The 13,484-nt window shown below is 41.6% G+C and overlaps 2 protein-coding genes across 2 annotated transcripts; one reads left to right on the top strand and one right to left on the bottom strand.

Moving 5' to 3' along the window:
• The first annotated feature begins 6,323 nt into the window (after positions 1 to 6,323).
• Positions 6,324 to 11,558, top strand: chrm5a (cholinergic receptor, muscarinic 5a). The gene is made up of 2 exons (XM_087779624.1): positions 6,324 to 6,482; positions 9,952 to 11,558. Exon 2 carries the CDS (start codon positions 9,992 to 9,994, stop codon positions 11,417 to 11,419), a length of 1,428 nt encoding a protein of 475 aa, XP_087635750.1. The 5' UTR covers positions 6,324 to 6,482; positions 9,952 to 9,991; the 3' UTR covers positions 11,420 to 11,558.
• Positions 11,559 to 11,995: 437 nt separating this feature from the next.
• Positions 11,996 to 12,881, bottom strand: LOC148060066 (fibrinogen-like protein 1-like protein). The gene has a single exon (XM_087780092.1). The coding sequence runs from the start codon at positions 12,868 to 12,870 to the stop codon at positions 12,199 to 12,201; it is 672 nt and encodes a 223-aa protein (XP_087636218.1). The 5' UTR covers positions 12,871 to 12,881; the 3' UTR covers positions 11,996 to 12,198.
• Positions 12,882 to 13,484: the final 603 nt, after the last annotated feature.

Genomic DNA, 13,484 nt, shown 5'->3' with positions numbered 1-13,484 from the left:
TGTGTGTCACAGGTGTGTGTCACAGGTGTGTGTCACAGGTGTGTGTCACAGGTGTGTGTCACAGGTGTGTGTCACAGGTGTGTGTCACAGGTGTGTGTCACAGGTGTGTGTCATGTGTAGCATAAAGACGTCCACGCACAGAAACATGAGGCTCATGGCTCTCAGACGAGGACACTTGTTGGTGTTGAATGTCCACGACTGACAACGACTCCAATCATTAAAGTTGCAACGAACAGAAACGGAGATGATGTGTGCGTCCGAACTCGTCGTGTTTGTCGAGCCGTCGCACAACCGTGTGCGTCTGGACGAGCGAGGGATGAAAGCCAACGAGGCCCGTCATTATGTCAGAGAGAAACTGTTGCTGGAGGCTGCAGGCGTCGGCGCCTGTTGCTCATCAAAGCTGGAGAACATCGGTCGCGATTAAAGGAAGAAACAGTTTGAGAGTTTTCTCTCTGATCGACGTCCGTGACGAACGTCAGGATTCAAACGTCTTCATTGATCGACATCAATGATTACAAAACTATTGACGCGTTAAAATACGCGTAATATTGTGTTTGCAACATTTTAAAGTATCATCACAAGATAAAAACCTTTAAGACCAGAACATCCTGTTCGTCTCCCGCTCTGTGAAAATAATCATTAGTTCATATTTAATGAATAATTAGAAGTGAACTCTACATAATAACAAAGACTTTAAGGATCACAATGACTCATGAAAAATGATTCAAATAATAGAAAATCATTTTACTTTAATATGCCCACTTAAATGTAAAATTGTATTTATTTCATTTTGTACAATGTTTTAATTTTTTATTCATCCATCTTCTTTATTTCTTCTACTTTAAACAAAAATTGCCATTAGCACACGAGTGCTATATTTGCTACAAGATATTTGTATGAGCCAAAGCGCTAGTCTGCTACATAGCATGTAGCTAGTAGCATGTAGCACCTGAAGCTAAGCTCGTATCCAGGCAGTAAAGAATGTTTGACGCTAAAGTGGAGACTCATTATTTACACTTAACTTAAGAAGACGACTGAAAATAAAACCTTTATCTTAGTAAATGGCATTTTATGATGCTAACCAGGTGTAGACATACATTAAAGATCTAATCCAAACTTACAAACCCTCTAGGACCTTACGATCCTTAAACTGTGATCTATTAGTTATACCACAAATCTCTAAATGTAGATTTGGAGCCAGGGCCTTCAGTTTTCAAGCCTCTTTGCTGTGGAACCAACTACCGGCTTCAGTCCGGAGGGCAGACACCCTCTCTATGTTTAAAAACAATCTTAAAACCTTACTTTTCGATAAAGCCTATAACTTACTTAACTGTTTATCTTTAGCTGCTATAACTAACTTAACTGTTTATCTTTAGCTGCTATAACTAACTTAACTGTTTATCTTTAGCTGCTATAACTAACTTAACTGTTTATCTTAGCTGCTATAACTAACTTAACTGTTTATCTTAGCTGATATAACTAACTTAACTGTTTATCTTAGCTGCTATAACTAACTTAACTGTTTATCTTAGCTGCTATAACTTACTTAACTGTTTATCTTTAGCTGCTATAACTAACTTAACTGTTTATCTTAGCTGCTATAACTAACTTAACTGTTTATCTTTAGCTGCTATAACTAACTTAACTGTTTATCTTAGCTGCTATAACTAACTTAACTGTTTATCTTAGCTGCTATAACTAACTTAACTGTTTATCTTAGCTGCTATAACTAACTTAACTGTTTATCTTAGCTGCTATAACTTACTTAACTGTTTATCTTAGCTGCTATAACTAACTTAACTGTTTATCTTTAGCTGCTATAACTAACTTAACTGTTTATCTTAGCTGCTATAACTAACTTAACTGTTTATCTTAGCTGCTATAACTAACTTAACTTCTTATCTTAGCTGCTATAACTTACTTAACTGTTTATCTTAGCTGCTATAACTAACTTAACTGTTTATCTTTAGCTGCTATAACTAACTTAACTGTTTATCTTAGCTGCTATAACTAACTTAACTGTTTATCTTAGCTGCTATAACTAACTTAACTGTTTATCTTAGCTGCTATAACTAACTTAACTGTTTATCTTAGCTGCTATAACTAACTTAACTGTTTATCTTAGCTGCTATAACTTACTTAACTGTTTATCTTAGCTGCTATAACTAACTTAACTGTTTATCTTTAGCTGCTATAACTAACTTAACTGTTTATCTTAGCTGCTATAACTAACTTAACTGTTTATATTAGCTGATATAACTAACTTAACTCTTTATCTTAGCTGCTATAACTAACTTAACTGTTTATCTTAGCTGCTATAACTAACTTAACTGTTTATCTTTAGCTGCTATAACTAACTTAACTGTTTATCTTTAGCTGCTATAACTAACTTAACTGTTTATCTTAGCTGCTATAACTAACTTAACTGTTTATCTTTAGCTGCTATAACTAACTTAACTGTTTATCTTTAGCTGCTATAACTAACTTAACTGTTTATCTTTAGCTGCTATAACTAACTTAACTGTTTATCTTTAGCTGCTATAACTAACTTAACTGTTTATCTTTAGCTGCTATAACTAACTTAACTGTTTATCTTAGCTGCTATAACTAACTTAACTGTTTATCTTTAGCTGCTATAACTAACTTAACTGTTTATCTTTAGCTGCTATAACTAACTTAACTGTTTATCTTAGCTGCTATAACTAACTTAACTGTTTATCTTTAGCTGCTATAACTAACTTAACTGTTTATCTTTAGCTGCTATAACTAACTTAACTGTTTATCTTTAGCTGCTATAACTAACTTAACTGTTTATCTTAGCTGCTATAACTAACTTAACTGTTTATCTTTAGCTGCTATAACTAACTTAACTGTTTATCTTAGCTGCTATAACTAACTTAACTGTTTATCTTAGCTGCTATAACTAACTTACCTGTTTATCTTAGCTGCTATAACTAACTTAACTGTTTATCTTAGCTGCTATAACTAACTTAACTGTTTATCTTTAGCTGCTATAGGCTGAGAATGCTGGAGAGTTTTAGACACCAGCTCTGTATATCCTTCTTTTCTTCATTACATTCATCACCTGTTTAAACACCTTTTTATTTCTCTCAGGAGCTCCAGGACCTCCAGAGCTGCTGCTGATCCAGGATCTTCACCACGTCATCAGATCCAGAGTTCTCTCCAGCACCTCCATGGACTCTCCTACACTCTCCTCTTTTCTCTCACTATATCCTCCCTCACTCCTCTCCTTATCCATCTGTCTACCCCCCCATCCTTCCTCCCAGCCGGTCAAAGCGGCAGGCCGTTAACAATGAGTCTGGTTCTGCTCCAGGTTTCTTCTAAAAGGAAGTTTTTCCTCGCCATAGCTCACTGCACAGTGTTTCACTTCTTGTTTAATTGATCTGTTTTTCCTTAATCATCTATAGTAGTATAGTCTTGAGATAACTTTGTTATGATAAGACACTTTAAATAAAGTTGAATTGAATTGAATTGAACCAGGTGTAGCATAGCAGCATGTAACTAGCATGTGGCTAAGTTTTAGCCGTATAGCTAATGGATTCTATTTATTTCACTTTAATGATTTACAAACTAGATATTATTGAAGCATCAACAGAATAAAATGAATATATTTCCAGATGATCCGCAGAAAAGCTACTGTTAGCATCAGCTACTGTTAGCATCAGCTACTGTTAGCATCAGTTCCTGTGACACGCAGTCATTGGCAGCATGTTTGCACAATTGGGTCAGAGTTACGCTGCCCCCGGTGGACACATGCATCTCCTGGACGTTCCTCCCCCGCCTGGTGTCGACCTGCTCAGCGAGGCCTTCAGGACGGACCTCCGTCTCGCCGCCATCTGTCGGTCTGTGGCTCGTGTGGATCCTCCAGAGGTCGAGAGTCTAGAGTCCCTGCCCTTGTTCCTCTGAGCAAGTCTCTGAAGTCCATGGTCCTCGTGGTCGTGATGCAGGACTTGAATAGATGCTTCTGACTGGACTAGAGCAGGTCACTGAAGATGGTGTTCTGGTGAGAAGATCTGTTACTGGACACTAATGAGTATTTATCAGGTACTGAGAAGACACAAGAACTCAATACCTTTATACTTTATATACCTTGAAAGCCCTTCATTTCCCCTTACATTACTTCTGTATACATTCTTTTATGTAGTTCAAAAATATGTCACAATTCCTATTCGTAGTAATTTGGTAAAATATGAAGCGGCAGCGGGAGTATTGGTAGTATTACTGGATGATTTTTACAATTACTTAAATCACTGCAAAGTTTCATTGTAAGACTCTGTAGTATTACTCTGCAAGGCTTTGTGGTATTTCTCCCAGAGACTCCATAGTAGTACTCCACAAGAGTTCATAGTATTACTCTGCGAGGGTTTGTAGTATTAGCTAGTTAGCATGTCCTAGTTAGCAAGCGCTAAGCTTGATGTAAGTGTGTGACACGGGTGTGTGTACTAGTTAACAGCATGAAGTGTGTGGTCAGTGTGTAGTTGTGTAGATTGATGGAAACATGTGACTCACGTGTTTAATCTACAGATGTGATGATCAGCTGATCCGTGATCACATGTCAGCGACTGGTGTTGATGATTCTTCCCATGATTCATAGCGGCTTCAACGTGTCAATGAAGCAGATCTACAGCCGTCCAGGTGTGTGTGTGTGTGTGTGTGTGTGTGTGTGTGTGTGTGTGTGTGTGTGTGCTCTCTGAAACACACGCATCACTCTGGCTTATCTGATGATGTCGGCTCGACCGACGCACAAAGACCGATCGGGGGTTTTATGGCGTTTTATGGTTAAATGTACGATGTTTATACGTAATATTTATATTTATACATTCAAAGGTTGATTTTTTTTTTTTTTTTTTTTATTTAATCAAACAAAAATACACATCGTTTGACCTTCTAATTCAAAAATAAATGTTTCAAATTCATTATTTTAAAATCCGTAGTATTTTAATTCAATATAAATGTTTCTATAATACTCTCACCAGACATCAGAGTAAAGAGTCGATCACATGATCATCTGCACGTCACATGATTGGCTGAGAGTCTGATCCAGTCGCTCGGTGCTCTGTTGGTTTAGTCTGGAGATTATTAATTATTATATTGAATTTAAACGACTATAAATTCAAAAATATTGAATCTAGAAAATGTATTTTTATATTATTGGAACAAGAATGTCAAACTCTATGTGTAAAAATAAATTCATTCATTTTGGAAATATTCAAAAATGTTTATTAAATCAACCAAATAAAATAAATACTTTTCAATACAAAATTGAAAGTTGTAACCATTTTTAATTCATTATTGAATGAAATTATGAAGAACAATTTAACCTTTTTAAAGTCGATAAAATCCAACCTTTAAAAAAACAAACTATTGACATAAGTTAGTCAATAAAATCCTTAGAATATAGAAATAATTAAATCAATTGAATAAACAATTGTTTCAGTGAAGTTAGTCAATAAAATTCAAGCTAATAAAATGTATTTATTAATTCAAATGTTACAAATGTTCACGTGGAGATAAAACTGAAGATTAAAAAGTGCAGAGACGTCAAAAGCAACTGATAGTTTCTCTCACTTTCTACTTTCTCTTTCATCGGTGACTGACGCCTCCTCTTCCTCCTCCTCCTCCTCCTCCTCCTCCTCCTCCTCCTCCTCCTCCTCCTCCTCCTCCTCCTCCTCCTCCTCCCTCCTCCCTCCTCCCTCCATCCTCACCCCTCCTCCCCCGTGTTAACGTCCACCTCCAGCACCTCCTCCTTCTCTCCTCCTCCACATCAGCGTTCACTGTCCCGACACACGGCGACACCTTCACTCCTCTGAGAATTTCTCCTCCCGGCGACGTCAGCGGAGGAGAAGAAGTGATTCTTGCAGAACTTCTTTTTCGTGGCGGAGGATGATCGAGTCCAGGACCCTCGTCAGGACCAACAGATGCTCCTCCACGACTCCATCCTCTCCTCCTCTGCATCTCCTCCGCTCCTCTTCCTCTTCTTCTGCATCTCCTCCTCTCCTCTTCCTCTACATACTCTCCTCCTTCTCTTCTCCTCCTCCTCCTCTTCCTTTACATCCTCTCCTCCTTCTCTTCTCCTCCTCTGCATCTGCTCCTCTCGTCCTCCTCTTCCTTTACATCCTCTTCTCCCTCTCTTCTCCTCCTTTGCATCTCCTCCTCTCCTCCTCCTCTTCCTCTACATCCTCTCCTGCTCCTCCTCCTCTTCTCCTCCACCTCTCCTCTCCACCTTCTCCACCTCTCCACCTCTCCTCTCCTCTTCTCCTCCTCCTCTTCTCCACCTCTCCTCTCCTCCTCTCCTCCTCCTCTCCTCCTCTCCTCCTCCTCTCCTCCTCTCCGGCGACAGCGGATCAGCCTCCACCTCCGGCCTCTCCCCAGCAGTGCGTGATCCTGTTTCCCGACACGTTGTTGACCCGGGCGCCGACAGTAGGATTAACTCCGCGGGAGGAAAGTGGCGTCGCTGAGACGTGAGTTTGGTCTTTTCTACTGACCTGGATCTGAGGAGCACGAGTGCATGTCTGAAGGTCTGCATGTATTTTTAATGTTGCCTTTTACCGTAATGAACACGCTCGGCTCTTCTGGAAGACTTGCTCTGAGGAGAACATCATGGTTCATGAGGAACATCAGCTCTTAGCTCTGAGGAGAACATCGTGGTTCATGAGGAACATCAGCTCTTAGCTCTGAGGAGAACATCGTGGTTCATGAGGAACGTCAGCTCTTAGCTCTGAGGAGAACATCGTGGTTCATGAGGAACATCAGCTCTTAGCTCTGAGGAGAACATCGTGGTTCATGAGGAACATCAGCTCTTAGCTCTGAGGAGAACATTGTGGTTCATGAGGAACATCAGCTCTTAGCTCTGAGGAGAACATCGTGGTTCATGAGGAACATCAGCTCTTAGCTCTGAGGAGAACATCGTGGTTCATGAGGAACATCAGCTCTTAGCTCTGAGGAGAACATCGTGGTTCATGAGGACACACACACACACACACACACACACACACACACACACACACACACACACACACACACACACACACACACAAGCAAAAACACAAGCACTAACACACAGACAAAGACACAAAGACAGACACACTAAGTCACACACATTCATCATATGAAAGTGACGACAATAGATCAACAGATGTTGTTGTTTATATTGAGCTGAAGAAGAAGAAGAAGAAGATCTTTGTGCAGGAGGAAAATAACTTTTTTTTTATTTAGACTGATGCACAGGTGCAGGTGATCAGTCGTCATCACTGGTTCATCACTAGTAAATCATTAGTTCATCACTGGTTCATCACTAGTTAATCATTAGTTCATCACTGGTTCATCACTAGTAAATAATTAGTTCATCACTGGTTCATCACTAGTTAATCATTAGTTCATCACTGGTTCATCACTAGTAAATAATTAGTTCATCACTGGTTCATCACTAGTTAATCATTAGTTCATCACTAGTTAATCATTAGTTCATCACTGGTTCATCACTAGTAAATAATTAGTTCATCACTGGTTCATCACTAGTTAATCATTAGTTCATCACTGGTTCATCACTAGTAAATCATTAGTTCATCACTGGTTCATCACTAGTTAATCATTAGTTCATCACTGGTTTAAATCATTAGTTCATCACTGGTTTAAATCATTAGTTCATCACTAGTTAATCATTAGTTTATCACTGGTTAATCACAAGTTCATCACTGGTTTATCACTGGTTCATCACTGGTTAATCATTAGTATATCACTGGTTAACCATTAGTTTATCACTGGTTCATCACTGGTTAATCATTAGTTCATCACTGGTTCATCACTAGTTAATCATTATTTTATCACTGGTTCGTCACAAGTTCATCACTGGTTTATCACTGGTTCATCACTGGTTAATCATTAGTACATCACTAGTTAATCATTATTATATCACTGGTTCGTCACAAGTTCATCACTGGTTTATCACTGGTTCATCACTGGTTAATCACTAGTAAATCATTAGTTCATCACTAGTTAATCATTAGTTCATCACTGGTTCATCACTGGTTCATCACTAGTTAATCATTAGTTTATCACTGGTTAATCACAAGTTCATCAATGGTTTATCACTGGTTCATCACTGGTTCATCATTAGTACATCACTGGTTAATCATTAGTTTATCACTTGTTCATCACTGGTTAATCATTAGTTCATCACTGGTTCATCACTAGTTAATCATTATTTTATCACCGGTTTGTCACAAGTTCATCACTGGTTTATCACTGGTTCATCACTGGTTAATCATTAGTACATCACTGGTTAATCATTAGTTTATCACTGGTTCATCACTGGTTAATCATTAGTTCATCACTGGTTCATCACTAGTTAATCATTAGTTTATCACTGGTTCATCACTGGTTTATCATTGGTTCATCACTAGTTCATCACTGGTTCATCACTAGTTCATTGCTAGTTCATCGCTAGTTCATCGCTTGTTCATCACTTGTTCATCACTAGTTCATCGCTAGTTAATCACTAGTTTGTCACTGGTTCATCACTAGTTCATCACTAGTTCATCGCTAGTTCATTGCTGGTTCATCACTGTTTCATCACTAGTTCATCGCTAGTTCATCACTGGTTCATCACTAGTTCATCGCTAGTTAATCACTGGTTCATCACTAGTTTATCACTAGTTCATCACTGGTTCATCACTATGTCATTACTGGTTCATCACTAGTTCATCACTGTTTCATCACTAGTTCATCACTGGTTCATCATTAGTTCATCACTAGTTCATCACTGGTTTATCACTGGTTCATCACTGGTTCATCATTAGTACATCACTGGTTAATCATTAGTTTATCACTGGTTCATCACTGGTTAATCATTAGTTCATCACTGGTTCATCACTAGTTAATCATTATTTTATCACTGGTTCGTCACAAGTTCATCACTGGTTTATCACTGGTTCATCACTGGTTAATCATTAGTACATCGCTGGTTAATCATTAGTTTATCACTGGTTCATCACTGGTTAATCATTAGTTCATCACTGGTTCATCACTAGTTAATCATTAGTTTATCACTGGTTCATCACTGGTTTATCATTGGTTCATCACTGGTTCATCACTGGTTCATCATTAGTTCATCACTAGTTCATCACTGGTTCATTACTGGTTCATCACTTGTTGATCACTGGTTGATCACTGGTTAAAGATAACTCATAGTCATACACTAGTTTCTACGAGATGCTCCACATTTCTCTGTCCCTCCTGATCAAACCTCCAGACTGACCGAGCCAAACAGCTCGTCTCCTGCTGGGTAAATGTCACGTTCTCATGCCAGAGTGCAGGAGGACTGAATGAGGAGACGACGGTTGTCAGGACAGACTCTTCAGATCAAGAAACAAGACTTATACAATGTTAAAAGATGTATAGATAAAATGAGTAAAATGTTTTCTTCTTCAGGTAAATCTTCATAAACTACAGAACTGAGCTTTAGTTTCTCCTGCTCTGACCCTGAGTTGAAGTTTATTATTATTACATTATTATAGTTAATAACATTTATGTTACAATTAATACACATTAGTATTACTATTATAATTATCCTTTTTCTTCTCTTTCTTCTTTTTTTCTCCTTTTTATTTTTCTTCTGCACCTTTCTCTAACCCCCTATATTCCCCCAGTACACTGGCGTTGAACCAGCAACTTTGGTCATTGTGACTTAAGAATCATTGTTTATGTTGTGTTTTGTGTGAGCGCCTCCTACTGACGGAAACTCAAATGATTTGGTTTGACAGTTTGATTATTTTCTTATTATTCTTATTATTCACAAGTAAAGATGATTTATTTGCTTCAGAGTGAATTATATAAAGATTATTGACCATGAACCAACCGTCCTGTGGTTCTTGCATAAAGGGCGCCACCTTGTGGAGAGAATGGAAACTAACTGGTGGTCTTGTGTTGCAGCTTCTCGCGGGCATGAGTCGCGCGAACACGTCCGGCTCGGATGGATCCGCGTGAACACGAGACGATGGACGTGAAGAAGCTCCTGAACTCCACCAACTCCACGTCCACGGACGTCCAGCCGGCCCCTCACGGCCTGTGGGAGGTGGTCACCATCGGCACGGTGTCGGCCGTGGTCAGCCTGGTCACCATCGTGGGGAACATCCTGGTCCTGCTCTCCTTCAAGGTCAACAGTCAACTCAAGACCGTCAACAACTACTACCTGCTGAGTCTGGCGGCGGCAGACCTCATCATCGGGGTCTTCTCCATGAACCTCTACACCTCCTACATCCTGGTGGGCTACTGGGCTCTGGGGGACCTGGCCTGCGACCTCTGGCTGGCCCTGGACTACGTGGCCAGCAACGCCTCCGTCATGAACCTGCTGGTGATCAGCTTCGACCGGTACTTCTCCATCACCAGGCCTCTGACCTACAGGGCCAAGAGGACCCCCAAGAGAGCGGGGGTCATGATTGGTCTGGCTTGGACAGTGTCGCTGGTTCTGTGGGCCCCGCCCATCCTGTGCTGGCAGTACTTTGTGGGCAAGAGGACGGTCCCCGAGAGACAGTGCCAGATCCAGTTCTTCTCCGAGCCCATCATCACCTTCGGGACGGCGATCGCCGCCTTCTACGTCCCGGTGTCGGTCATGACCATCCTGTACTGCCGGATCTACAGGGAGACGGAGAAGAGGACCAAAGACCTGGCGGAGCTTCAGGGGGTCAGGGGTTCCGAGTCCACGCTGGCGCCACCGCAGAAGACCCGGATCGGGTCCTGCTTCAGCTGCAAGCTGCCGACCTCGGCGCGCCAGAGGACTCGGGCCTCGTGGTGCTCGTCGACCCGGAGCAACGCGGCGCGGCCTACTGCCACCGCCGACGAGTGGTCCCGGGCCGGTCAGCTGACCTCCTGCAACAGCTGCGCCTCCTCCGAGGACGAGGACAGACCCGCGTCCCCCAAGTCCGAGCGAAGGCGGAAGGAGGACGAAGACAAGTGCGTGTCGTACAAGTTCCGGCCGGCCCAGGTCAAGAACGGCGAGTCCAAAACCGGTTCCGAGTCCACGGGCGTCCCCTCGACGGCCTCGGCCGCCAAAGACCTGAAGAACCAGATGAGCAAGAGGAAGAGGATGGTGCTGGTCAAGGAGAGGAAGGCGGCGCAGACGCTGAGCGCCATCCTGCTGGCCTTCATCCTGACGTGGACGCCCTACAACATCATGGTGCTGGTCTCCACCTTCTGCTCCGACTGCGTGCCGCTCTCGCTCTGGCACCTCGGCTACTGGCTCTGCTACGTCAACAGCACCGTCAACCCCATGTGCTACGCCCTGTGCAACAAGACCTTCAGGAAGACCTTCCGCCTGCTGCTGCTGTGCCGCTGGAGGAGGAGCCGCGGCGAGGAGAAGCTTCACTGGTGCACGCAGAACCACATGACCAAGGTCACATGACTGTTTGGTCAAAGAGCTGAGCCAGAAGGAGACGGCAGCTACGGACGCGTATCTTTGAAGCTGAGCTTCAACGGCTGCTGAGATCTTTGAAGGATCCACGAGTGCCAAGTGTTACCAGATTCTCAGGATGTTTTCCAAGTGTTTAAAAGGAGGAAACATGACGGAAGTTTATCAACGATCGGAAGAAACGATGAATTTAAGGCTAATAACTGAATTCAATCATTTCTAAATTGAAATGTGAATTAAAAATATATTCGTTTCAAATGATTTTTACACATAGAGTTTGATTTTCTAATTCAAATCATTCAAAAATGTTTGATCTAAATCCAATATTTTTAAATCCAGAGCCTTTTGAATTCAATGTAAAAAATGATTTAAAGCCAATCATGCGAACGATCATGTGACTTGATCAGTGGCTCGGTGCTCTGTTGCTAATGTCTGGAGTCAACAGTTAAATGTTGCATTTAAAAAAAATATTGAATTTAGAAAATGTTTTGTTTTTTTACTTTATTGTGATTAAAATACCAGACTCTATGTGTAAAAAATAATTCTAATAAAAAAAAAATATTTGAATTATTTTATTTGAGTTAGTAAAACAAAAATTCAACCTTCAATATCGAAACTATTGAATTCAATTATTTAAACGATTATAATTAAAGGTTTAAAAACGACGATCGGTTCCGTGAGTAAAAGGTTCAACATGACATGAGATGAAGATTCCAAACAGTATTTGTTCATTTTCTTTTTTGAAATAAAATGTCAAAGTTCGGTCCGAGTCCTCACAGCTCGTCCCTCCTGCAGTCGCCCGGCACGACCACCTTGACGTGGTCCGAGGGTCCCACCATCATCCAGGCGTACTTGCACAGGCGCTCCTTGTTGCAGTCCTGCTGCCAGTAGATGACGTTCCTGCGGTTGAGGTTGGCGCCGGCGCAGGCGTCGTACCACCAGCCTCCGCCCGCCACGCCCTGGAACTCCAGCCGGGCGCAGTTCTTGAAGTAGTTGTCGTTGTCCCGGTCCTTGGTGGTGAACTTCTGGTTGTCGTGGAGGTAGTTCTCGGTGTCCTGGGTCAGCGCGTCCAGGGCCGTCCCCTGGAACAGGCCCAGGCGGAGCCGGAACGCCGACGCCTCGCTCTCCACCAGGAACGGGTCGTACTGACCCGTCTTGGTGACGGCGTCCTGGTCCACCAGCTTCACGCCCAGCTTGAAGCGTCCGGGTCCACGGGTCAGCAGGTGCAGGTGCTGGTTCCCCAGCCAGTGGTCGCCCGTCACGTCCCCGAAGCCGCGCTTGTACTGGTCCCAGGTGCGGTCGAAGTCCAGGCTGCTGTTGTTGGTGATGTGCTGCACCACCGTCCAGCCGCCCTCCTGCATGCAGCAGAAGACCAGGATGGAGGAACCTCCGGGTCGGATCAGGTACACGCCGTCTCTGGCCCGTCCGGACGAGATCATCAGCATCTCGAAGCAGTCTCTGGGAGGAACTGAAGGACACGTCTGTCAGTCTTAGGTTTTAAGTTCTGGGCTAATGGCTACATTCGAAACTAACCTTACGTTTGTTCTTTTTCACTCCAGGGTTTGGTTCGAGTGAAATTAAACACAACAGAACGTTTCAAAACTCTAGTCAGCATGAGATGCATGATGTGTCTATGCAGGTACTTTTTATTTGTTATTTATGTCAAAAGAAAAGTTGCTTCAATCCAATATTTATAGAATTATTTTAGAATTTATATTTATATTTTCATTTGAAAAAATGTGATTCAATCAAAAAAAGTTAATTTAATTAAATAAATAATATCATGAAACTTTTTTATATTCAAAACTATCCCTGTGTTTTGGCTAAATGATGGAGATTTGGTTCTTTATTCTTAAATAATAGAGAAAACAAAAAAAAGGTTTTTAATCATAAAAAAGTTTTCATTCATAAAGTCAATCCAATCAAAACATATTTTTAATTAAAACAATGCTTCCATTGACGGACACGTCTGTCAGTCTGTGGTTTTAAGTTCTGGGTTAATGGCTACATTCGAAACTAACCTTACGTTTGTACTTTTTCCCTCACTTTCACTTCATTT

This window comes from Callionymus lyra, chromosome 18 (assembly GCF_982586985.1).
Source record: "Callionymus lyra chromosome 18, fCalLyr1.hap1.1, whole genome shotgun sequence".
Taxonomy (NCBI): domain Eukaryota; kingdom Metazoa; phylum Chordata; class Actinopteri; order Syngnathiformes; family Callionymidae; genus Callionymus; species Callionymus lyra.
The sequence above is the reverse complement of the archived record's forward strand: the minus strand, read 5'-3'. Positions and strand labels throughout refer to the sequence as shown.